Raw genomic sequence first — 26,154 nt, 5'->3', positions numbered from 1 at the left:
GGACCACGGTATGGCCCACTTTGTCGGCTTCTGGCTACTAGAGGTAGCCTCAATGGTGCTTATTTGAGTAGTTACACCCTTCCTAGCTTCCACGTCCGTATGGCTCAACGGATCAACACTCTCATCATCTCCCCAGTCAAGGATCTCTTCGGGCTTGTCAGAATCCAAATCAGACTTTCTGGCTTTAACCGGCTCGTCATCAACAACTTCATCAATTCCATAGCTCAGACAACCAAGACCTCCTCTTTGAATGATCGGTTTCTTCGCAGCTAGAGTGACCTGCAGCTCTTCCTTCCCCAAACCAGCTCCTGCAACATCTAAAACAACAGATTCTTCCTCCCTTTTGCTCCCAATCTGGGGCGGAGGGGTTAGCACAGGAGTAGTAATAGAGAGAGGTAAGTCAGGAAGCAGAAAGTACGATTTCTTTTCAGAAATCGTGTTATAAGTCACCGGCCACATGGGGTCCTTTTTCTTAGCCGGTTGGGCAAAAACAATAGAGTGCTTGCCTACCTTGAAAGTCAAGGTTCCTAGACCGACATCTATGACTGCACCAGCAGTGTGCAGAAATGGCCTACCCAAACTAATGGGTATATGAGCATCCTCAGGCATGTCAAGTACAACAAAGTCGACGGGGAAAAAGAACTTCCCTATTTGGACAGGGATGTCCTCTAAGACTCCTATTGGCTGGACCGTAGATCGGTCAGCCATCTGAACTGTCATGTCTGCCACCGCGAACCTAGTCAATTTAAGCTTCCTAGCTAGACTCAAAGGCATGACGCTTATACTGGCTCCTAGGTCACATAATGCCTTCTCAATAGAGAAGGTACCTATATTACAAGGAACAGAAAAGCTACCCGGGTCCTCTAGCTTATGGAGTGCAGTGTGGGACAAGTAAGAGCAAGACTCTTCAGTTAAAGCGACAGTGTGGACATGTTCAAGCGACTTTTTCTTTGATAATAGCTGTTTCATAAATTTAGTGTATGCTGGCACTTGGTTAACTAACTCAAGGAAGGGTACCTGAACATTCAAGCTACGAATAACTTTCTCAAACTTACCGAAAGATACTGTTCCTTTGTCGGCACTAGTCTCTCCTGGGATATGGGGTGTAAGAAGTACCTTAGCCCTCTTCTCTAAATCGCGTCTGCATCCAGCATCCGTGGACTTAGGTGGAAGTCCACCGCTTTCTCCTTGTTGAAACTTGAACCCTCCTCAGACCGTCTCAAATGTGAGCCATTGACCGTCATTGGGTCAAACTTCGGAACCGGGACGGACCCATCAGCACTCGGGTCTGGTCCTAACACCTTCGGGGTTGTCGTGCCTCGAAACAAATGGTCCCTCAAGTTATCGGGCATCGGAGGACGAAAAATCTCGCTATCAGCAGTATCCTTGGTCGATCGACCACTGTCCTCAGTCGATCGACCGTTGTGCACAATTCCAGAAGCTCCTGTAACCCGTGTATCAGTCGATCGATCGGTGTATATCCCGATCGACTGATATACCTAGTAGACGCCTGTTTCTTTGATTTATTCGTTGAAGCTTTCTTTTGACTTGTTTCCGGCTCATCTTTTTCAACAGCGTCCTCGACCATGGCAGGTCCCTCAAGGGTGGACCCACTCCTCAAAGTGATGGCATTTAAGGTCTTCTTTTAGTCAGTTTGAGTCGGCAAGTGTTCGGGAGCTCGAGTGTTACTTTGGCTAGCCAATTGAGCAATTTGGCTCTCTATTAGCTTCATCCCGGCCTCTCTTGCTTGGGACTCCTTTAGCAACAAGTTCTTAAGCTCGGAAAATTCAGAATTCTGCGATTGTTGCTGCTGCGGCACATAGGGAGGTTTCTGATATTGTTGTTGCTTTTGATGAGGAGGTACATAAGGTTGTCTTTGCTGCGGAGGTTGAGTTGGATTCAGGACATTTTGGCTCCTCCAACTCAAGTTTGGGTGGGCATTCGGCTCATAGTAGGTGTTTGTCTGCCTATAGTGTTGAAAGGCAGCACAAGACTCAAAGGGACTAGGACAATTCTTCGAAACGTGTCTCTCAGCTCCACACCTTTCGCAGACAAAAGGACCGTCTGACACAGCATTTACTTGGTACATCCCACCTTTAGAAACTCCTCCTAGTTCATACTTGTCAAATCTTGTAGTAAGAGCTTCAAGCGCAGCAACAGAGGAAGATTCAGCAGCTCTCCTCTAGTTCCCTTTGGAATTACCATACTCAGCCTTGTGGGTGGCTAGATCGTCAATGATCTTCCGCCCCTTGGTTGCTCCCAAATTCTCAGCAAATCGGCCATTGGCTGCAGCATCCAAAATGGCCCTCTGATCGTCGTACAACCCATTATAGAAATGATTGCACAAGCTCCATTTTTCGAACCCATGGTGCGGTATGGTTCGTACCAGCTTCTTAAATCGGACCCATGCCTCGTGGAAGTTCTCATCCGGCCCTTGTTTGAAACTTGTGATTTGGGCTCTAATAGCAATCGTCTTAGAAGCAGAAAAGTACTTCTTGTAGAATGCCAATGCCAAGGAATTCCAATCAGTAATCCCATGAACGGCTCGGTCCAGATCTCTATACCACTCCCTTGCAGCATCACGAAGGGAGAAGATAAACATGGTCTCCTTGATCTGGTCCTGAGTCACGCCAGCTGGTGGGGGTATGGAACAGCAGTAGCCAATAAAGGTCTTCATATGCTTAGCTGCATCTTCATTTGCAGCTCCCCCGAACTGGTTTCTCTCAACCATGTTAATGTATGAAGGCTTTGGTTCGAACTTCCTGGCATCTCCTGGTAATTCGAACCCCTTATATAAGTTTTCAGCTGTCGGCTCAGAATGACTAGCTATACTCGCTTCCTCGGCCATGATTTGAATTTCGGAGAAGTAACTGTCTCGGTGAAGAAGTGGAAACGGGTGAAGATCGTGGGTCTTCTTCGAACAACTCGTTCTCGTAATAGCTTGACAGAGTACTCAGCTCTTCCTCTGTCGGTAATACCCTTTGTGTTCGTCTCAACTCGCGCAAAGATTTCTCTATCTCAGGATCAAATGGTACTAGTTCACCACCCCGTGACTGCGCGATAAGAAGAAACTACAAAAAGAATATAAGAAGAGTTTAAGGAACAGAAGTCCCTTAAACTAAGAAAGACTAAAATTAAAACAACTAAAATTAGGACTATTGCCTCCCCGGCAACGGCGCCAAAATTTGATACCCGTCGTGAGGTGTCAAAAATAAGATTTATAATTTCCAACTACAACTATAGCAAGCGGCAGTCGGGTCGAACCACAGAGAGGCAGATGTAAATTCTAGTTGATTTAAATTCAGTCTAAAGTAACAATTGTGCGGGTTGAGTTGATTTGATCTAAAGCTAAGAGTAAAAACAGTAAACTAAAAAGACGGATTAAACAGATAAAGAAGGGGTACTAGGATGGTCGGTTCATTAAAGCTTCGGCGGCAGCATACTAAACAGGTCTAAATCGAACACAAGTGAGGCGGGAAACAAGAGGTCCTCTCGGTCCACTCTTAACAAATAGCATCTTTCGATCTCGCTATAGGTCCTTAATATCACTAATACAGACTCTCGTCCTGATATTAGGATAGTATGACAGAGTGGTGTAGATGACAACCAGCTTAGTTGGTAAACTCATGAGAGGTGGTACTCATGGGTTCAAATTCTGTCAGCATTAAAATCGTCCTTTTGGCTCCCTTCACACTGAAAAAAAAAATAGTACTCCGTATGACATAGCAATTTATGGACTATACAACCAGTTGTATATGTTCTATGGTGTATAATCTGAGCTTTGTGATAAAGTATCCGAGCTTTATGTTAAAGAATATGAGCTTTAGTAGAAAGTATTGAGTTCATCCATTTACACATTAAAAACATGAACTTTGAATTAGCTCAGAAAGAATACATATAAGCTCGGATTTTTATACCTTGGTTGTACAATGCTTATGTATAATCCTATTTGTGGTGACATAGTAGTCCATATTCACCGTGAAAGCTAAATACAACCAAGCTCGTATATAACTGGTCCCTCGAAATTTAAGGCCTTCTTCTCCGAACCTACTTAAACAAGCTATCAAACGGCACTGACAAATTCAGTTACTTTAGTTTCAGCAAACTGCCATCAATGTGCTTAAAGAGGTCCAGGCTTTTCTCCAAGCAAACCCAAAGGAAATCGTTACAATATTCATAGAGGATTATGTGACATTATAGTAAACTGAAATAAGAAACAGAGAATAGTGAAAGTATTTTTTTCTGTGTTTTTCATTCATCGTATGAGAGTTAATTTATACAAGAGAAAGTTGCTACAAAAGGGCTAACAAACCCTGTAAATAAGGAATATACAATAGGAACGTAATCACAAAATAATAGCAACCGAAATATTTACGATTTGCATAATATCCGAGATATTATGCTAACACCCTCCTCAAGCTGGAGCATGGGGATTAGCAATGCCCAACTTGCCCAACAAATGATGAAACAGAGAACGACTGAGAGCCTTTGTGAGTATGTCCGCAAGCTGAGTTGAGGTGGTAACATGTGATGGCGTAATAGTACCCCGTACAATCTCATCACGGACAAAATGACAGTCAATCTCGATATGTTTTGTACGTTCATGAAAAATGGGATTATTGGAAATATGGATAGCCGCCTTGTTATCACAATGAAGCGTGACAGCTGAACATTGATCAAAACCCAGACTTCGAAGCAAGCCTTTTAACCAAATAATTTCACAAGTAGCGGAAGCCATGGCACGACATTCAGATTCGGCAGATGAACGAGAGATAGTGGCTTGTTTCTTTGTTTTCCAAGAGATTGGTGAACCTCCAAGAAATACAAAATACGCGGACAAGGAACGACGAGTGATAGGACAGCTATCATAATCTGCGTCACAATAGGCCTCAAGTACCATAGACGCGTCAGCGCGCAATAAAATGCCCTGTCCCGGATTCCCTTTGAGATAACGAACAACGCGTATAACCGCATCCTAATGGTCTTGAGACGGGGCTTGCATAAATTGCGAAAGAATATGGACCGAATAGGTAATCTCAGGACGAGTAAGGGTGAGATAAATTAACTTGACGACCAAACGACGATACTTCGTAGGCTCAGAAATTAACGGCTTCACACGTAAGGCAAGTTCATGTTTTTCTTCCATCGGAACAGGAGCCGGTTTTGAGCCAAGAAGCCCCGTCTCCGTTAATAAATCGAGGGTATATTTACGCTGACGCAAAAAAATACCACTCAAATTCCGTGCCCCCTCAAGTCCCAAAAAATATTTTAATTTACCCAAGTCTTTCATTCGAAAACACTGACTTAGATAGTTTTTAAACTCTTGAATGGCGACACTATTATTACCAGCTATTACCAAATCGTCAACATATACGAGAAAATTGATAACAATATCATCCTTACGATAAATAAATAGGGAATGATCACAAGGACTATGAGAAAAACCATAGTCACATAAAGCATTAGCAAGTTTAGCATACCAGCAACGCGGAGACTGACGGAGCCCATACAAAGACTTATGAAGACGGCACACCTTTCCACGCAGCCCACGACCAAACCCCAGCGGAAGTCGCATGTACACCTCCTCCTCCAAATCCCCATGAAGAAAAGCGTTTTGAACATCCATTTGGTGTAGTTCCCAATTATTTATGGCAGCGATAGTAAGAAATGTTCGAACCGTCAGCATTTTTACCGTAGGAGCAAAAGTCTCGGCAAAATCAATCCCTTCTTGTTGGTGATTGCCAAACACGACTAGTCTTGCTTTATATCGCTCAACTGTTCCATCCGGTTTTCGTTTTATTTTATAAACCCACATACATCCAATAGCGGTTTTATTTGATAGCAAATCCACTACGGACCAAGTATTATTGGCTTCTAAAGCAGCGATTTCCTCCTCCATGGCTTGCTTCCATTTTGGGTCTCGGACAGCCTCTTTAAAGGAGTTGGGTTCCGTATCATTAGTAATTGCTGCAAGAAAATGTTGATGGGCAGTCGAAAAATGCTTACAATTAACATAATGATCAATAGGATACGGAGTACCTGTGACGAGTTTTGATGTGGGTGACGGGTTTGACGGAACCAGAGTCGTGTTAATGTGTTCATGCACCTTATCCCAGCGCACAAAGTCTTTATGACGGGAATTATCAAACTTTAGTCGTTTACCTCGACCCATATCTACACCAGAAATTGAATCAGAAATGATCTCATCCGTGTTAACCAGAGGATCACTGGATGCACTCCCATTACCATCTTCTCGAGCCATGTTCTGATCAAGAGGAATCAGATTAGAGGGACCGGAATTATCAGTTTGAACACCCGAAGGAACAGCATCAGACGAAAGTGGGGACTCTGTTTCAGTACCCTGTTGCTGCGTTTCTACAGTCTCAACCGCACCCTCAACCTGCAAACTACCTGACCCTTCTTCCTCGACAATGGGTGGGGAAAGTGCTGATGATGAGGCAAAATCAGAGAAAAAGTCAGACGCAACAGGAGAGTCTGTTACAGAAGACTCAGAGATGATTTCATGTGCCGCAAAAGGGAATTAGTCCTCAATAAACTGAACATCTCGTGACTGAAAATAGTCGCCCGTCTCAAGAGCATATAAATGTCGACCTTTCTTACCGAACGGATATCCAATAAAAATACAACGGCGACTCCGGGAATCGAACTTATCACGAGCGTAAATATTTTTAGCATAACATAAACACCCGAAAACCCGAATTAAGCCCATATCGGGAAGTTTACCAAATAACAGTTCAAAGGGAGTTTTATTATGCAAAGTTCGAGTAGGAGTACGATTAATTAAATGTGCCGCTGTCAAAACACACTCCCCCCAAAACTCAATAGGTAACGGAACTTTGGAATCGTAAGGCTCGAGCAACATTTAAAATATGCTGATGTTTTCTTTCGACCCTAGCATTCTGTTGGGGTGTTTAAACCATGGAAGTCGGAAAAATAATACCATTTTCTCGAAAATACGGAATAAGCCCCTTGAATTCCGTCCCATTATCGCTTCGGACAATTTTCACATGACTATTAAATTGTCGAGCAATTAGAGAAAAAAAATCACGCAGAAGTTTAGGAACTTCGTCCTTTTTTTTCATTAAGTAAACCCAGACACACCTCGAAAAATCGTCAACAATGGACAAAAAAAAAACGAGAATCACACGCACGATTGGGATGATACGGCCCCCAAATATCGCAATGAATTAAATCAAACAAACAATCAGCTTTATTATCACTCAACGGAAAAGCAGTACGAGTCTGTTTTGCCCGAAAGCAAATATCACAAGACGAAAAATCCGAATGAAAACTGGAAATAGAAGGAATATGCTTCATAACCCGATATGAAGGATGTCCTAGTCGTTGATGCCACAACGCAACACTGTCTTGCCCGGTCACAACATTAACCCGAGTAGGTTCCGTCATTGTCAAGTAGAAAAGCCCATCCGAAAGATCACTCTCACCAATCGTCGTCAAGGCATGGTCCTGTATCAGGCATTTGGAGTTAGTAAATTTCACACATAATTCATGTGTGGATAGCAGCTGCGAGACCGACAAAAGATTGCACTTAAAAGACGGAACGAATAAAACATAAAAAAGAGACAATTTATCATTAAGCTTTATTGTCCCTGTCTTAGTGGCTGTCAAACTTGCACCCGTTGGTAAGCCGATATTGACGGGGTGATATTAACACACGATTCAAATAATTCCTCATTATAACAAACGTGTGTGGAGGCACCCGTATCAATTATCCATGTGAAAGGAAGCTTACTATTCAGTCGAACCATATTAGTAACAACTGGGGTCTCACCGAAGATAGCAGTTGTTTTTGCAGCGGAAGTCGAAGTCGAAGAGTCCCCTGTGACATGAGTAATCCGTGCTCCCGTACCATCCTGGTTCGAGAGAGCATAAACCGGATTGATTTGATTAACAGTACCGCTCCCCTCACTACCAATTGATTTATCGTCAACCATTGTGAAGGATCAACAAAAGAGAGAAAAAGAATGAAACAATATCGCAAGAACAACCTTGCTCACGATACCATATAGTAAACTGAAATAAGAAACACAAAAAGAGAGAAAGAGAATTGTGAAAGTATTTTTTCTGTGTTTTCCATTCATCGTATGAGAGTTAATTTATACAAGAGGAAGTTGCTACAAAAGGGCTAACAAACCCTGTAAATAAGGAATATACAATAGGAACGTAATCACAAAATAATAGCAACCGAAATATTTACGATTTGCATAATATCCGAGATATTATGTGAACAGACATCTACGAATGGCCTTACTAAGCTCTTCAAAGCTGCTGGGCTTGACAAGCTGATGTTTCCTCTGTCTCGGATGCCTAAAAATGGCGGCGACTGGCCAACTGTGGATGATATGGTGCAGAAAAATCAGCGATTACTAGTCTTTACCTCTGTCAAATCCAAGGAGGCTTCTGAAGGGATTGCCTACAATTGGAACTACGTGCTTGAAAATCAATGTGAGTTGATCGTCTTGATATTCTCTGTTATATTTGTTATTACAAGTGTTAATCTCAGTAAAATAACAGTTTTTGTGCGTAGCTTCTACAACCTGATATACGAGGTATGTTTTAAAAAGACCAATTTCAATTTTACGCGACCTAAAAATATAACGATTTGACTACAACATATGACTGACCTGAATCACTCATTTTAAATAGAGGTCGTAAAAAGCATGATTCAAAATTACCAAAATAACCTCATTTGACGCGATCAGTGACCTACTGACCATGGACTTGAGAAATCGCGAATCCAAACAGAAACGTAGCATAAATTGACCAGACACCCAGACTGGTAACACTGTACTTAGAAAGAACCTATGATATTTGTATATAAAATGACTCAACTGTAATAAGACGATCCAATTTTAGTCCGGTTGATTTGTTTGCCACACTATGGCGAACTGACGGACTGGCTTCCAGTGTATAAATAACGAAACCCTTAATTGTCACTTTGTAAAGATTTTAGCTGGAGCTATGCAGAATAAAGCAATCTTGTGTGATGTTGATGGAACTGCAGATGGTGATGACGGGATGATAGCAGGTTCATGCAAAAACCGTGATGAATCTCCGGCATTAAGCACAAAAACAATATCTCTGGTTCTTGAGAATTACTTTCCGGATTATCCCAATTCCACTAAAGCCTGCTTGGACAATTCAGTCCCCTTGACTCAGATGATCAATACTTGTCTCCAACAAAACGCAAAACAATGGCCTAACTTCATTGCTGTCGATTACTACCAGGTAACATCTTACATCCCTCTGTACCGTGTATAATTAAAATTCCACTCGCAATCGAATAGTCAATTGTTTCACTTTGATCTCGCTCTTTGCATTCTGACGGATGACCATATTGTCTCAAAACACTAACAGTAGCCCTTAGGACTTGAAATTTTTGGTTTTCTATGCAGAGGAGCGACGGTGGTGGTGCTTCAAAGGCAGTTAATATAGCTAATGGTCATCTAACTTGTGGATGTGACAACATCGCTTATTGCAAGGTTAGCTTGTCTCTCATGTGCATGTTTTATTACCTCACGTCTCCCTAACTCCCTACGTCCGATTTATAGTCCCAACACTGTTCATGTACTGTACGGCCCATCAAAACTGGCCTGTCCAACCCAATAAAGAAGCGAATATGAACGTTATTACTTGAAAATTTTGTATAGGCCGGACTGATAATCTGTCCTGAATCCGTTAGCTCCTAGTCTCCCGTATTATTAATAGGTTTTGGTGCTCTTGAAATAGGTGAATGCATCATTTGGGTCATGCAATGTGCTAGTGCTTGCACCACCTCCACCAGCTGCATTACCATCGTCAACACCGCCTGAAACAAAATCTAATAGCGCTGGACATCCAACCCTGCAACGGTGGTTGTACGGATCCTTGTTTACAATCATTTTCTTGTCATATCTTTGAAAATATTACCGAGTGGGTATTCTTGTATTCTTGTATGTTCGACCCATTTCACATATTCCACCATAAATGAGTAACATAGGCACCCATTTTTCCCACTTGTATAGGACAACCTTATGTATGATATCAGTGAGATTGAAAATTTTATTGATTTTTCCCTAACTTAATCTCCTCTTCCTCTCTTTTGTCGTAAAAAGCATTGTATTTGTGCCACGAGGGCGCTAAACAATGAAAGTCCACATGAAAAAATGTTTACATGAGCATATTAGAAATCACAAATTCTCATTATAGACGGGAGATATCTATCTACACAAAACTTTAGAGAGACGGTCTCTCAATAACTATTGAGAGACCTCTCACATGATGAGGGGAGGAAGTTACTTAATTTCTATTTCCTATGTTATGTCTCTCACTAATTTAGTGGGAGACGGTATCTCACGAAACCTTCTGCTCCATCTATAGTTATAGACGAGCCAAATATCCACCAACTTTAAGCATAAGACAAGCAACACGTTGCATGCTGAGGCCCAAAAATGTCACCAATATTTGACCCGTCTTTCACTTTAGACGGATATATCCGTCTATAGTGAACTAATTGATTAGAAATACATATAATGAAATCCCGTCGGCTTTAAAATCACCCTTATGGCTCCCCTTAGACCAAAAAAACAGAGGGAAAAAAACAAAACAAAAAAAAACAAAAAAAAAAAAAAAAGAGCTCTGTATATACTATGTTAGGAGTGCAGTGAGTGAAAATTAAACAAGATGGCTGACACAAGCACCCATAGATCCCAATGATGTCCTACTCCTAGGGTGGGTATCCCTGAGTCAGTGCCAAAAAACTCAAGTGATACGAGCGATAATACCGCCATCCTTGTTCGTCTCGAAAAGCGAGATTTAATTGTGACAAGTACAAATAGTCAGGCCGATTTCATGTGCCATGGTGACGGCATGATTGAAGATTACCGGGCATCTTGGGGGTGCACGATAGGTAAAGCGATTTAATTGCTCCTATGTCAAGATTAATGTACATGTACAACACCATCCTTGACTAACGTCACAAATATAATATCTGGACGAATTTATTTGTTGATGTTGAGAATCTCAAGACGTGTTGCATATATTGGTTTGCAATGCAGAAATTTGGAAGGTGAAATAAACGATCAAAACCACTTCACGTAGCCATGTGTCAAAGTTTGATTCAGAATAGCCACAAAGACATTAAGGGCTTACATGGACATGGTGATCTATCTGTTATGGATGAGGCGAGGCGGCATAAAGCACAATGTGAACAGCTAAACCAAGCATTGATTTACCATAAATGACATCATGGGATGTAATTCGCGGTGTTGAGAATTTCGGTAGTTATGATACAATCATCCAAGATGGTCTTCAGAAGCGGAATTTTAAAACTACAACACTCAAATTATTATCGCAAGTGTGCACATTGGATATGAAAATTGCATTTGATCCTTTGATCATATAATAAAGTGATTAGCCAGCCATCTTTGACATCTGTTGTGGTAGACTAGACGGCTAAATCGAACAACCAGGAGTCCATGATAATGTCATTCAAGTGCCTAATAGTCATCCAGATAATTCTTCAAAGAGATGACAACATGCGGGACAGGAAATCCGGACTCAAACAGACATTGCCTCATCACAAATTGCCAAAAATAAGACTAGTGTGGCGTAAATGGCCCTATTCCATATTATACTATCAGATAATGGAAGTAAACAACTATGTTGGTACCATAACATGGACTTACATAAGAGTCATAAAAAAAGTGGGTAATACTACTATTTAAAGCCAAGAGAGAGAAACAGAAGCTCTACAATTTAGGTATGTAGTTTATATGAATAAGAATTTGAGATGTTCAAACCTTTCGCCTTTCGCCTTTATCTATTGTATACGAATGCGTAATTGTCAAATTTGTTCATAAAATGATGACTTCAATGCAATTCTCCCACAGGTGCCTCATTTAGCCATAGGAAATGGATAAAGTCATACAACTTTGCGCTCACACTCACCTGTTTAATATAATAGTAACAAACTATTATAATTAGTTTCAAATAAACGCATTCAATACAGAATTAATATTCTACCAGAGTATAAGAACTCCCAACAAATAGTACCTTGTATGGCGTAGGATTTAACCTCCTCATGTGGTCTGGACGCATTTGCTTCAGTTGCTTCATGCACCTCTCTCTGATGTCCTTAAGAGGTGGCATGTTTTCTCTCGTTTTGTCTACAACAAGCAAAGGATTCATAACTCATTAAATCCATCCCAAATATTGTCAATTTTGTCGATTAAATTATCCACATATAGTCAATGTAAAATTTGTCATGTTTGAGTTTGATATATCAAACTATTTCCATACAATCGAATTTAAAAAGTTGTAGATTTGTAATTACTCCCTCCATTTTTTTATATATGACGTTTTGCATTTACGAGATAAGCCTTTGACTTTAATATTTTAAAAAATATATTTGTTCAAAAAATATATAAATGGTACCAAAAAATTCCTTACGAAAAAATCTTTCATATGAATATACATATCATAATATTTAGTCTTATATTTTAAGAGATATTGAAGAGAGAAGAGAGTGTCTCGAAATGTGAGAAAGTCATATATAAAAAAACAGAGGGAGTATAATATAATGTGAGAAAATATCAGTCAAGTCAACATTGTTTGATCATCAATTCAATGGGGACAATATAGATATGGAGGGACTGTGTTTAATAGAAGTGCATCGAGGCAAAGAAAGCGTAGCAATAAGAGTGTAGCATTGTAACTGATTACACTCAATAAAGCCATTATTCTTTGTGGATCCACTTTAGTGTTCCTCCACAAACTCTCCATGTCTCCATCAGTAAACATGATATTGCTTGAAAAGAAATTCACAATGTTGGTGCCCGGGGCTCAAAGACTGTTGCAAGCACATACAAGACATGCACGAATATACAGTGTATCGTGTACCAGATTTAAGATAGAAAATCATACCTGAGCTACCACTCCAATAGCACTTGAATAGCTCCTCCACTTGTTGTGGTACCACATATGCTCTTTTGGACTCATTGAATGGATGACGGCAGAGAATTCTCTCACCAGCCTGCAATCAGAGGACATATTTTAGTACTCGGCAAATGATGATTAATTTGTGGACACAAGATTAAATGGAGCACATTCTTAATTTACACCGTATTTGCTTCTCTGCTCTAAATAGAACCATGTGCTTGCAAGGGTCCTTTGCAAACTAATGCCTTCGACTCAATATGCAGAATTCAACAACAAATTCCACTTTCTGTGAGCAAATTTTCGCAATCAACTAAAGCTGTAAAACAAGGTGGTTTGACCCGAAAACTTAAAATCTCACCCTATCAAGCAACAATTCAGCTTTCAATTGGATTTTACTACGAAGATTTAATTTACAGTTAGTTTCTACACTCCCTTCCGTGAGAGAGTAAACTTCTCATTACTCCTATAACAAAGAGTTTATTAATCAAAAGCAAGTGCAAAAATCATCTTTCCTTTACTATAGTATCTACACAAGCTGACAGGTGAATCCAGAAGTCCCTAGGTTAAGACTGAAGCCACAATGCACTAGTAAAAATGAGCTTCCTTTACTATGGTATCTCCATAAGGTAAAAAGTAAAGCCACAAGTGTTAGTCCCTACTGATACGATTATGGATCTACTAATTCGACTAGGATACAAGTTAATTATTAGTTATCTGTTAGGAGTTATTTCCGATCGTTGTTCGTAGGATTGTTAGGCGGGTGCTCTTGCTAGAATAGGAGTTTTATTTCAACTAGAATTAGTCAATATAATTAGTATAAATAACATGCATTATATTAGGGACTAAGACAAGTTATAAATAAAAGTTCAGAAAAACTCGATCATGATTTGATCACCAACCAAGGTTTGAACGTTTTTTTCAAATCTCGTTTAAAATTAAGATCGGCGTCTTTATTTTAAACACCCATTGGATCGAGGTCTTGGCAGATCTTCGACCCAAATATCGCATTGGCTCAAAGTCTTGCGGACTTTCAGTCAAATATCCCATCGAGAACAATCTCGTCCCTTCGTGAATCAAGGTCCCGAGTTCGACTTTCACCCCAACAACGTTTGTTGTTTATTATCGCTTCCGTACCCGTATCACCTACTACCTTCAGTTCTCTTTCACAATGATAAAAGGCACAACTACTAGATTAGCTAACCAAATTGACTCACTCAGTAAAAGTTAAAAAAGTAAACTCTTGACATCCACAAAAAACAGTGAGAAAAGTCATCAAAAGAAAATCTATAGACAAAAATAAGAGATGGTTTCTTAGTTGCTGGTTAGCGCATACCTTAGGAACTGGTTCATTTTCTCCAGTCATCAAGTCTACGAGAGCATATCCCTCTTTTCCATACAATCTGTAACATCGCTTCTTACATGGAATGGATACCTAAGAAAACAATGTGTTATATTTTATATGTGATTTTCTATCATCTAACACTGGCGCTAGGACTCTAGGAGACACAAACCGACCTTGGAAACATCTTCAGATAATTTCATACGAGGCTGATTATTAATCTCAACGAGCTTGAAAACGCAACCCAATGCAGCTTGAGCATAGCAAGTCACCAGGTAAGTCCCTATTCCAAACGCATCAACTCGATGGCCCTGTCTATGCAAATTTATAAAATATAATTAATGCCAAAAATTCAATAAAACTCATTTCTTACTTAGAAATAACCAGCTTAAGGTTGCATATGTGATATTTTATCCCCATTTGCTACAGTGGACTTTCTGGGTGTTAAGGTGATGTTAATTTTGAAGTGAAGTGACAGGTAACAGATACACTACAACAATATTTTATCACCTGTTTGTTTAGATGATCCAAAGTTTCCTCATTGAGGTCATTGCTAGCAGTAATACTCATCTTTCCAAAACCAGGAACTCCAAACTCTGTCTCAATAGCTTGAAAAAACTTGCGTGCCTCACAAGACAAATAAGCCAGGTCTCCAGAGTCCAATCTAATTCCCATGGCCTTATACCTGCAACCATGACATGAACTATAAAGTCAGATGAGATAATTATAAGAAATTGTTTATGCAGAATGGGTAATCTAAAGCCCTGATGGTAGAGAATTTATATCATTCTAACCACAACAATAAGAAGTTCGGAACTGTATGCAAACACAAAAAAATAGAGGGGGTTTTGTAAAGAAATAGAAAGACCCACCTACCCCCTTTTAAATGCTTCTATCATTTGTATTTCTAATATCATCCTCTACAACAGAAAGTCCCCTAATATGGTCGGACAAAAAGTGAAGAAAGATGAACTCAAAATAACATCTTGTCAATCCACAAGGTCTAATAGTTTGCTGCTTCACCTAGAGATGGAGGAGAGAAGTTACACAGGTGCTAAGTAACTAATGCAATTGCATAGAGAGAAATTAATATGCAAGTTAATAAAGAAATGCATCCTTCATCTTCCTTTCATACTCTAAATCTCTGAGAGCCAAAGCAACTGCACAGAAGTTTGGAATTCCGCTCCTCAAAACCTGCCACATTGCAATTGGTTTATTATGCAAATGAGATCACTTCCAATGTTAAGAGATCATCAACAACAAACCTTTACTCCACATAACATGAGCAACAAATCTTATGAATGTGACAAGGTTTCACAGTTCACAACTTTATGTTATATAATTTATGTTTCGCTTTTACTCAAACAGCTCACATGCTACGTAATCCTCTTTACCCTTATATATGCAGGACCCCTTGAGGCACTGGAGCAACGGTTTTAAGTTAAGTTTTGCTTTATGAGGCATACCAAGATCACATACAATGATACAAAGAGTCAAAAAGCTATGTGGTACTTCTTTCAACCAACTTGACCATCCCTGCCTCTTTGGTTCTAGCACCATAAAACTCATACTTTTGAGGCTCAACTTAGTTTTGCACAACTTAAAAGTTAAAACGCGTCAAATCTCCACAATTTAAAATTAGTTCAACATTATGACTCAACTTGTTGGTACCAAAACTCAAAATAAAACAATTAGGTCGAAAAAGTGTCTTCTGAAATGCAACAGACCAAACTGAGACCAGAAAAAGTGGGTCAAATATACCCGCCTGTTCAATTTTCACAATTTCAGCTTTTTTGGTGCTTAAAATCTGAATAAAAACACAATAATTTGGAAATGTGTAAAGTACTCCGTATATCTTAAAAAGAAGTGATGTGTACGTCAAACCAGATATAGTTGTATAAAGTAGGGTTACTAAATATGGGAGCTACTTCCAAAAGAAATTGGTTCCCCGTATACAAGAAGAAAAAAGTACTATTGATTTGCTGGCCAACCACGTAGATCATGGTACTGAAAATCTTGGGTTATATTTCATTTTTTCAAATCTAACTTGGCCACCCAAATGTTTAACTCTAATGGTATGTGCTCCACTTACTTGTTAGTTTGTCTAGGGACCATAGCAAACCAGTGGAAACATTTAGTGGTAGTTCTTTAATCAAATTAAAGAACTCTTATGTCCTCCCCAGTGGTCTGCCCACTCAAAAATCATATATATCCCTCATGAAGTCATCATAAACCTTTAGTAGTAGTTCTTTAACCATGCTTAGAAATCAATTTCAGTACAACCACCATTTCAATAACTCGAGAGTTGAAACATTACCAATTACCAATACCATACTGACTAAGTTTCTTGCTAGAATCTGAAACTCAAGGACTGATCGATATTAAAGAAAATCGGGTTTTCCTATGGGTTATCCCTGTGTTTTATCAAATTCTACATGGTACCCCTTAACTTTTAAGAAACTATGGGGTACCTCTGTATTTAAACATTCTACGTAGTGCCTCTCAATAACAATTTCCATCAACATTTTTGTCAATACACATTTTTCCGTCAGTTACTCATTTAACCAATTAACAGCCTTCTTTCTCTCTATCCACCATCTTAATCACCACCACAAGTCAAAACCTCAACATCTCATCATTCTCTCCTCTGCCTCCTACCATCTTCTTTTTCTTTCATCTTCACTTACAATCTAACTATTAGAATGAATTAATAACGGACTTGGTTAAGTAAGGAAAAATGTGAATGACTTGGTCTTGTTTTGGTGTTAATGGTGGAAATACTGGGAGGTAGAACGAGTAGGAGGATCAGCTATCTTGATAGAGAGAGAAGAAGATAATCAAACATTAAATAGAGGTATATGAGTCATTTCTTTGACCAATTACAAAACAAACGTATAACTTAACAGCTTACACAATATAGGGTCTTGGTTTAATTCAGGGATAGAATTTAGGAGTACCACAGAGAACTTTGAAGCACAAGGGGTACCACATAAAATTTGGAAAAAAAAAATGGAGGGTACCCCATAGATAAACCCAAGAAAATTCCTCAAATAACATACAGAAAGGTGTAGCTTTTGCCTAAACACCTTGGATTCTTGAAAAGTCAAAATATAGTTTAAAACTTTTAACTAAAACTTTGTACAAGGATTGCTCTACTATTTAGAAAATTGACAATTATCAATCATGGTTGTTCATTACGCCTGATTATGCTCCTATCTTTGTGCTAAAGTATAGTACTAACAATCAGAATGTTAGTACTGCAAGGTCCAACTGTTTCTGATTGTTTCTTCTACTAAATTATCTCAGCTTAACACAAAGAGTAAGGAAGGATAGAAGTAATAGAATTGCAAAAACAGTAAAAAGTAAAATAAAATGAGAAAATGAGTAAGATGAAGAATCAGCGAGGGGAAAAGTGCTTAGAATCCTTTGATGGGCAAAAGAGTTAAATTTTCACATTTGAAATTCCAATTACCTAGGCCACCACGGTACAAAACTTCGTACGACATATGGGTTGTGGGAATTACCCTATGAGTTCCGATTTCTAGTTTCTATCACTTTGACAACTAAACAACTCTTTGAATTACTAGGATGTTCATATTCCCGTGTGGCCGGTGATCGTATCCAAACAAACACAAAGAAGGTATCATATGATATGCAAAGAGCATAGAGAGGAGCTAGGTAGCACAGACACTCCTCCTAACTAGCCGTCCCGTGTCGAACGCCGTGTCGGACACCCGACACTCGTCGGACACACGCCTAAACATGTTATAATTTAGACGAGGAATAAAATGTTAAAAGAGATTGATTAGAAGATGGGTTTGGGTAGGAAATGAGAATTTGTTATAGTCATAGTCAAATTTTATCTTCACTAATTTAAATTTAATATCAAATACATTACAAAAATAAAATCATGTTATTTATAACCATAATATATATAGTTTATTAAATTTAAATAGCGTGTCCCGTGTCCTAAATTTCATGAAATGCCGTATCACATGTCCGTGTCCGTTTTGGTGCTACCTAGGAGAGGAGTGGTTTCAGCATCAGGGCAAGTGTATGAGTTTTAAAATGACGCAAAATGACTAAATAGAACCACATTCATTATTGAACAATAACAAATATGCTGCGCCAAGAAAACTCAATAGTTTAAACACACTCATACAAGTACCACTTACATCATATGTGTCCACTAGAGCCAGAAAATTTTCAGGAAACGCCAAGGCGTATGAGGTGAAAGCTGCTAACTCGCTTAAATTTGTCTCACCAAAGCCACTGGTCAAAAACTTCGTCCTCTGTGAAGAATATGAAGAAGATGATGAAGTTGCAACGTCAACAGCAAAGTCACAAAACAAATGGTCAGCAGACTCAGAGCCAGAGATGAAATTACTAATTACTCGCTTAAATGCAAAGGAATCTGTATAGCACTTCCATATTTATCTTTATATATATTGAAAATGAGGCACATAGTCAAACAACTTTGAGTGGCAAATGACAGTTTGAAGCATCAAAACTCAAAATAACTCGAGGACATACAAACATATCCATGAAAGCTATAGAACTTCCTTTCAACTATATAGTTACTAAGGCAAAATCTAAGTAACAAATACTAACACCATTTTACTAGATACTTCCTCCATATCTTTATGATGTCCCATTTTATTAAAATACTCCTCACATATTGTCAAGAATAGAAACATCATTAAAAAACGGAGGGAGTACTACTTTTCAAATTTCCCCTCATATAAAATGACAAACATATAGAACCATTGAAAGTGAGAGAGTATTATTTATTGAGGAGAAAATTTAGTAACATGAGCTGAACTGACCATATCTACTCATTGAAGATAGTATATGTAAATTCAAGAAGGAAAGAATTGAACACCTGAATTTTAGCCAACCATGTTTGAACCAGAGAGACAAAATCCTCACAAAAAGTTGATCCATAGGCACTGATTAGTGACTTCTCCACAATCTCATCTAAGCTCTGTAGAACAGGATTGAGTTGAATTCGAAGCACACTCTAATTTAATGCGGAGAAGGTGAGAAACTAAGAGCTCATTACACAGGTACTAGTTTCCACTGGTAGATGTAATGACTGCTTAGCTTATTTACTACAGTATTAGCTTTAAACACCAAAAAAAATAAAAAATAATAAAAAAAAATAATAATAAAAAAAAAAAAAAGACAACTCCAAAGTCAACAAATTTGAATAAACTTGAATATCTCCATACTCGGTAATGTTTCAAGATTAATAATACATTTAAAGTTTCCTATAAAGAAAGCCACAAAATTTCATTTGTCAATTAAATTAAAGAGTCTCCAGTCCAGGTAAACCCTGCTTTTATGAAGGATAATTATCAAATGTTTGACGCTGCCTTTAGAACATGTAGGACCACTTAATTAAATGGCCAAAATGGCGACCTGGTTCATTTGAAATATAATTAACAAAAAAACAAGTGGTTTAGAACAGCATATGTGCATGTCTTATTCAGTTCTAGTTAACAGATCTTGTACAGGATCAAATCATGTTAGCCCTCAGAAAGAAAAAAAAGTTCCGACGACATTAGTTTGTGAGCAAAACCTTTATCTATGAAAGGCAAGTGTACCTATACCGCCATTAAGAACAAAGACTACATCTAAATCTAACATCATGTTCAATTTTTTTCACCGTCAAACAAATGACAAGTTGGGAAATATCTAAATAAGGATTCACCATAAATGAGCTGACAAAGGCATGTGAATGTGTTCCCTTGAGCGGTATTCCAAACAATTGTCCAGCTGCAACATTGCTGCAACACAGAAAAAGGTTGCTTAGTTACCAATTACTGCAACCTGACCTTGTACAAGATCCGTTAAACAAGGGAGAAACATACATGATCCGTTAAACAAGGGAGAAACATCCATGTATTCATAGTCAGAGCCTATCGTGTTTCAATTGTGGAGCACCCTATGGTCCCCAGTAATACAAATCAGAAATTCACAATATCCTCTTGAATTCAGTACAATAAAAATAGAACGTTTTATCGAGTGGGTAGAAAGTAGAGACTGATACCAAAACAGGTTATACCATATTAGAAGATCTCGGCAGTGTTTTGCCACATATACTGAAAGAGACATCATGGTAGTTTTATGTATACCCAAACAAGACCTCCAACCAAGGTTGCCGAATTCGCACCAACCCCTAGCGAATCGGGAATCGATACGATCGTATCAATTCATGATTCGTTAGCGAATCAGTTCGCCCTAATACGTTAAGAATTTGCTCAGATAGAGCGAACTGAAATACTTTGCCAAAACAAGGAAAACTGAAGAAAAAAGTTAAGTAATGAAAGATACTTACACTTATGTACTCATTTTGACATGAAGTTGTAGGATTTAGCTTTAATTCCTTCTTACTTTCATCTTAATTTCTGATATGAAGTATAGGATTTTTTAGGTTTAATGGTGGAAATGATTCAAAGGAAGATTGAGATGAAGGACGAGGATGGAGGATCAATGAAACACCCGCTCTTTTTGTATAACGGCTTTAAAATATTTTAAATTGATTAATTTAATTAATTATATTTTTAAGCGTAATTTTTATAAAATTATATTTTTAAAGCTTAATTTATATAAAAATATACTCCCTCTTATTATCTAAGATCTTCCACATTTCTTAAAACGGCAAATTCGCAAAGATCTTCCACTTTCCTTATTTGTCTATTATTTGTGGTCATAATAACTTATTACCCCACATTATCTCTCTTACTTTCATTTATATCCACATATCACCATACCACTAAATTTCACTCCAAAACAAATGTGGAAGAACTTAGTGAATAAGAGGGAGTATATTTGTGGTGGTGGTGGTGGTGGTGGTGGTGGTGGTGGTGGTGGTGGTGGTGGTGGTGGTGGTGGTGGTGGTGGTGGTGGTGGTGGTGGTGGTGGTGGTGGTGGTGGTGGTGGTGGTGGTGGTGGTGGTGGTGGTGGTGGTGGTGGTGGTGGTGGTGGTGGTGGTGGTGGTGGTGGTGGTGGTGGTGGTGGTGGTGGTGGTGGTGGTGGTGGTGGTGGTGGTGGTGGTGGTGGTGGTGGTGGTGGTGGTGGTGGTGGTGGTGGTGGTGGTGGTGGTGGTGGTGGTGGTGGTGGTGGTGGTGGTGGTGGTGGTGGTGGTGGTGGTGGTGGTGGTGGTGGTGGTGGTGGTGGTGGTGGTGGTGGTGGTGGTGGTGGTGGTGGTGGTGGTGGTGGTGGTGGTGGTGGTGGTGGTGGTGGTGGTGGTGGTGGTGGTGGTGGTGGTGGTGGTGGTGGTGGTGGTGGTGGTGGTGGTGGTGGTGGTGGTGGTGGTGGTGGTGGTAGACTTGAGACGTATTTCCGTCTAGTAAAAGACCGTCACATTTCTCTTGTGAGACTAGATTAATTTGGACCGATCACAAATCGACAACACACCACCTACCCTTATTATTTTATTACCCTCCACTCACAACCTATCACTATCTCCCCTTACATTGTTGGAAAAAAACAAAAAAAATAGAAAATCAAGCTCCTTGCTTTCCTGCATCGACACAAACAAGTCCTCCATGAACACACATACTCCAAGCTTAAAAATTTAGATTTCTCCTTCGTTTCTCGACCAATTTCCGTAATTCTTGCGCCAAATTCTTCCCCTTTTCTTCCTCCATCAGGTAAGAAAGTTGCAGTCTTGTAAGTCTTGTAAGATTTTCGTTTTGACTCATCTTATAAATATCACGGTGTTAGCTGAAAACCGAATCCTTTTCGAGTGCTAGGTGAAAAACATGAAGACCTGGACGGAGATTCTTACATTGTGGACGACACACTCGAGGATTGAAGAGCATTCAAGGTAACGGTGATGGGATTACTCGACATTATGTTGAAATTTATATGTATTTACATGTGTTCTTACTTTTTATACGATAAAGTTTTCTTCTTGACTGAGTTGATGTGGTGTCCTTTGAGACGGTTTTATTCGAGTTTGACTTATCCATTTTGGGAAAAGTTGGTACCTTTGGACTCATGGTGAAGTGGGTAATCATGTTGGGTAATTTATTTGGATGAATACTATCAATTTCATGCTTAAAATTTCGTCTTTAAGACGCCGCAAAACTGAAAATGAAACCGTGAACTATGGGGCTGTTTTGGGCGTTTTTGGATGCGATTTGTGGGCTGAAATTGTTGTTGGTTCATAATGAATATAGTCTTTTGTTTGGATGAATTCCGCCTTGTAACATGCTTAAAACTTGTCTTAAGACGGCCTCATAAATTGCTAGAAAAACCATGTATATATAAGTTGATGATGGATGACTTTTGTGGACTGTTTTTGAGTCGATTCCACGGATGATTTGAACCAAATAGTTGATTTCCGTCTCATATGTATATCCAAGTATGTAATGGGTTGGTTGTATGTGAGAAATTTCATCCTTTTCATGCTTAAAATTTCGTCTTAAGGTCACAAATGAACTTCTTAAAACGTGAAAATGGACTTATTGAGCAGTTTTCGCGGGCTGTTTTGACGGGTTTCTTTATGCTAAATTGAACCAATTTTCTTGCTATGGTCTCAAGTACATGTACATGTTTGGATTGGGTCTTTTGTTCGGGTGAAATCCGTCATGGTTTGGCCTAGAAAAACCGTCCTAAGACGGTTGGACAAGAGGGAAATGCTCCAACTTTGGTCTGGACTGCTGCATGCTATTGCTGTACACTGTTGGCTGCCGTGCTACTGGCTGTTCTGTGCAGGGGCTGTGGCCAGGTCTTGCAGGCCGTGGCTGAGCCATGGCGGGTGTGCGGCCATCTTGCAGGCCGTGGCTGAGCCATGGCGGGTGTGCGGCCAGGCCATGGCTGGGCAGGTGCCGGTCATGGCTAGGCCGTAGCCTCGGTTAGATTAATTTTTGACCGTGAAATAAATGTATTCGGGTTTAATTTATTTAACTTCCGTCACATGTTTTTGCATCCTAAATCCTTTATCTACCGTTCATTTATATATATATTTCTCACATGAATCATAAATGTAGAGTTCATTATTTATTTATGTCAAAATTATATGAAATATCTTCATTTATCTATAATATGAACTTTAATTCATTTATCCTAATTTATTTATCGTATTTCAAATACGAGGGAATTATTCTACTGGTTTAATTAAATCAAGTCGTACTCTTGTGAAAATGCCATTATGCTATATCTTATTGCTTGACGTATCTTTACGCCTACTTGTGCCGTTCTGCTAAGTATTGGTTGCACCACTCTCGTGCCGTTCTGCCGGGAGTTGGTTATCTCATTTCTTCCGCCCCTTTCGGGCCGTTCTGCCGAATGTGGGTACTCGACTTCCGTTCTGTCAATCGAATCTTGGATGCGGACGGTTCTGCCGCATGTCGAATCGGGATTTAGACTTAGACTGGACTGAGTCATTGATCATTATTATCGTTCTACCAGGGGAATTATATGGATTGAGTAGTGAAGGTCTTGCATGGTTTGGATAAGTTGCATTTGTCATATTTCATTAGAATTCGAGCTCGTGATTAAGTGGTCATGCCTATGTTCTTATTTGTTTTCTTATCTTATCTACCTAAGCCTATGAATAGTTGAGTCTTTAATATGCTAATATTGATCTATCTTGTTTCCCTCTCATTTAATTGACATGTTTAATTATAGATCTTTTGATATCCACGTCATTTGTATTGCTCTATATGATTTACATATTTGAGCTCCTTGTTATGTGTATTTTGGCATATTGTGGGTGAGTTACTCCCCACTGAATGTGGCTTTCATGTTTACATAAATGACAGGTTTGTGAAGATTGCATGTGTGGGGTTTAGACGTGTGAGCTAGCGAGCACCTTGGATTAGTAGTTCTATTTAGTAGGACTGCTTAGACTCACCCATTAGCGTCTTGTCATTCGAGGGATATATTTCCCCATTTTTGACTATTATGTTTGTATGAACCTATGTTTTATTTCCGCATACTCTTTCTCCGTTTAATTTTAGTGACTCCCGCATGCTAAACCTTATCTAATAAATAAAAGTTTTAAAATTTCCACATTTTCCGCTTGGATTTATTAGTTTTACTTTCCGCTTTATCATGGGGTTCACAATCAAGGAAGAAGATGAAGGTTGTTTGCTCACCATTGATGAAGGACGAAAAAGATGAAGGCTGTTTGATTTGGGAAGGAAAAAGATGAAGTTTTGTATTGGGAACGGGGAAGATTTTTTGTTTTATTGGTTTTTTTATTGGTGTGATTCGAAGTTGGAACACTTAATAGTCTATTAACATTTCACATAATTATTTATTGGGAACAAGATTTTTGACTTTTGCCTTTTCCTTTATATTTTCCATCATGAATATTTAGAAAATTATGTTTAGAATTTATATTGCTTGAAAAAAAAATGGATTATTTACCGTATAAATTGACTACGTTCAACATATTTTCATTTCACTACACTTATCTTAGCACCTTACTCTATTTCTCAGAAAATCTTCATACATTATCCTATAAAAATAAAAGTTATTCTTATAAAAATGGCCTCTACACAACCACTCTATAATGAAGTAATTAGAGGAGATGAGAAGTGTTGGAGATGCAAACATTGCAATCTTAGTTTCACTAGCTCGTATTCAAAAATTCAAGAACATTTTCTCGGCGCTCCGAGAGGGAAAAAGGCGAACATTATATATTGTAAGCATATGCTAGATAATAAATTAGAATATGAAAGGATGGGCAAGTGTTGAGCATTAAGGAACTAAGCTTCGTCAACATAATTTATCATTTGAGTTTGTGCCAAACTGCCAACGGAAGAATTTGAGGAATAATATCATGGATTTTACTTGCAAATTCCATATATTATGTATCAAAAATTCAAAATAATAAGATTGAGGTACTTGTAGATGGGTATGTACTATGTAGTCTAATAATATTACGTTGGTAAGCATGGTAACGGAATATAGTGATCTTTTGATAAATAAGTAAACTCCTACAATTCTATTATTTTCTCGTTAATCAGTTAATGTGCGATTATGACTTTATAAGTTGCATAAATTAGTTAATGAACAATGTAGTTACATAAATTAGTTAATGAACCCGAAAAAAACTCATTCACTACAAGTCTACAACTACTGACATTATTATTGACTGTTTCTTGACCAGAAAGACCCAAAATTCGAAATGACCTTATCGAAAGTTCGAAACCACCCAACCCGAAAATGACCCGACAAAACATAACTCTAATTGAACCGAAAAGACTTGAAATGGTTTTTTCTCTCTTATTCATTAACTCGAAAATGACCCGACTCGAAATAACTTGACCCGCTTGACCTGAAACAGACCCGAACAACAAACCCGAAACCCGAATTGACCCGATCGAAACCACCCAACCCGAAAATGATCCGACAAAATTTAACTCTAATGGAACCGAAAAGACTTGAAATGGCTTTTTCTCTCTTATTCATTGACTCGAAAATGACCCGACCTAAAATAACCTGACTCGCTTGACTCGAAACAGACCTGAACTACAAACCCGAGAAAGACCCGAAACCTGAAATGACCAGACCCGAAACCCGAATTAACTTGAAATGGATGAGAGAGCCAAACTTGCCCGACCTGAACCCGACCAGATTGTTTATAGAATCATAGTTATATTATTAATATTAGATACTATATGATTTAATTTTAAAAAGTATGCTTTTCGGCTAAAAATAGTAAAATAAAAAGACGTTATAAACCTTTTTTTTTTACACGTATGACCTGACCGAGATCAGTACTCGACCTGAATCATGTTGTGACCCGACTGTATGACACTACTCGTTTCGAGTTATGTCAATGGCATGTATATGATGTATATGAAAACGAGTAATCATATACAGAGTATATG

The 26,154-nt window shown here is 38.8% G+C and overlaps 2 protein-coding genes and 1 long non-coding RNA gene across 4 annotated transcripts in view; 1 reads left to right on the top strand and 2 right to left on the bottom strand.

The window, feature by feature from the left end:
• Positions 1-6,972: 6,972 nt before the first annotated feature.
• LOC141633356 (uncharacterized) lies at positions 6,973-8,110 on the bottom strand. Its single transcript, XR_012538129.1, has 2 exons — positions 7,814-8,110; positions 6,973-7,488 (listed from the first exon to the last, which is right to left on the bottom strand). It is a non-coding gene; the product is annotated as an uncharacterized LOC141633356 (long non-coding RNA).
• Positions 8,111-8,345: 235 nt separating this feature from the next.
• Positions 8,346-9,942, top strand: LOC141628539 (PI-PLC X domain-containing protein At5g67130-like). Its single transcript, XM_074441666.1, has 4 exons — positions 8,346-8,591; positions 8,989-9,270; positions 9,438-9,524; positions 9,772-9,942. The coding sequence occupies exons 1-4, from the start codon at positions 8,346-8,348 to the stop codon at positions 9,940-9,942; spliced, it is 786 nt and encodes a 261-aa protein (XP_074297767.1).
• A 1,685-nt stretch (positions 9,943-11,627) lies between these two features.
• LOC141633774 (nicotinate phosphoribosyltransferase 2-like) overlaps positions 11,628-26,154 on the bottom strand; it is a 30,202-nt gene continuing 15,675 nt past the window's right edge. For both annotated transcript variants that reach the window (XM_074446183.1, XM_074446184.1), the window contains 10 exons: positions 20,013-20,088; positions 19,182-19,283; positions 18,475-18,591; positions 15,435-15,493; positions 14,810-14,984; positions 14,476-14,610; positions 14,294-14,392; positions 12,946-13,054; positions 12,076-12,188; positions 11,628-11,970 (listed from right to left, as the gene is read on the bottom strand). In XM_074446183.1, the coding sequence (XP_074302284.1) occupies positions 11,893-11,970; positions 12,076-12,188; positions 12,946-13,054; positions 14,294-14,392; positions 14,476-14,610; positions 14,810-14,984; positions 15,435-15,493; positions 18,475-18,591; positions 19,182-19,283; positions 20,013-20,088 (1,063 nt within the window). In that variant the 3' untranslated portion in view covers positions 11,628-11,892. The remainder of the gene's footprint in view (positions 11,971-12,075; positions 12,189-12,945; positions 13,055-14,293; positions 14,393-14,475; positions 14,611-14,809; positions 14,985-15,434; positions 15,494-18,474; positions 18,592-19,181; positions 19,284-20,012; positions 20,089-26,154) is intronic.

This window comes from Silene latifolia, chromosome Y (assembly GCF_048544455.1).
Source record: "Silene latifolia isolate original U9 population chromosome Y, ASM4854445v1, whole genome shotgun sequence".
Lineage (NCBI taxonomy): Eukaryota > Viridiplantae > Streptophyta > Magnoliopsida > Caryophyllales > Caryophyllaceae > Silene > Silene latifolia.
The sequence above is the reverse complement of the archived record's forward strand: the minus strand, read 5'-3'. Positions and strand labels throughout refer to the sequence as shown.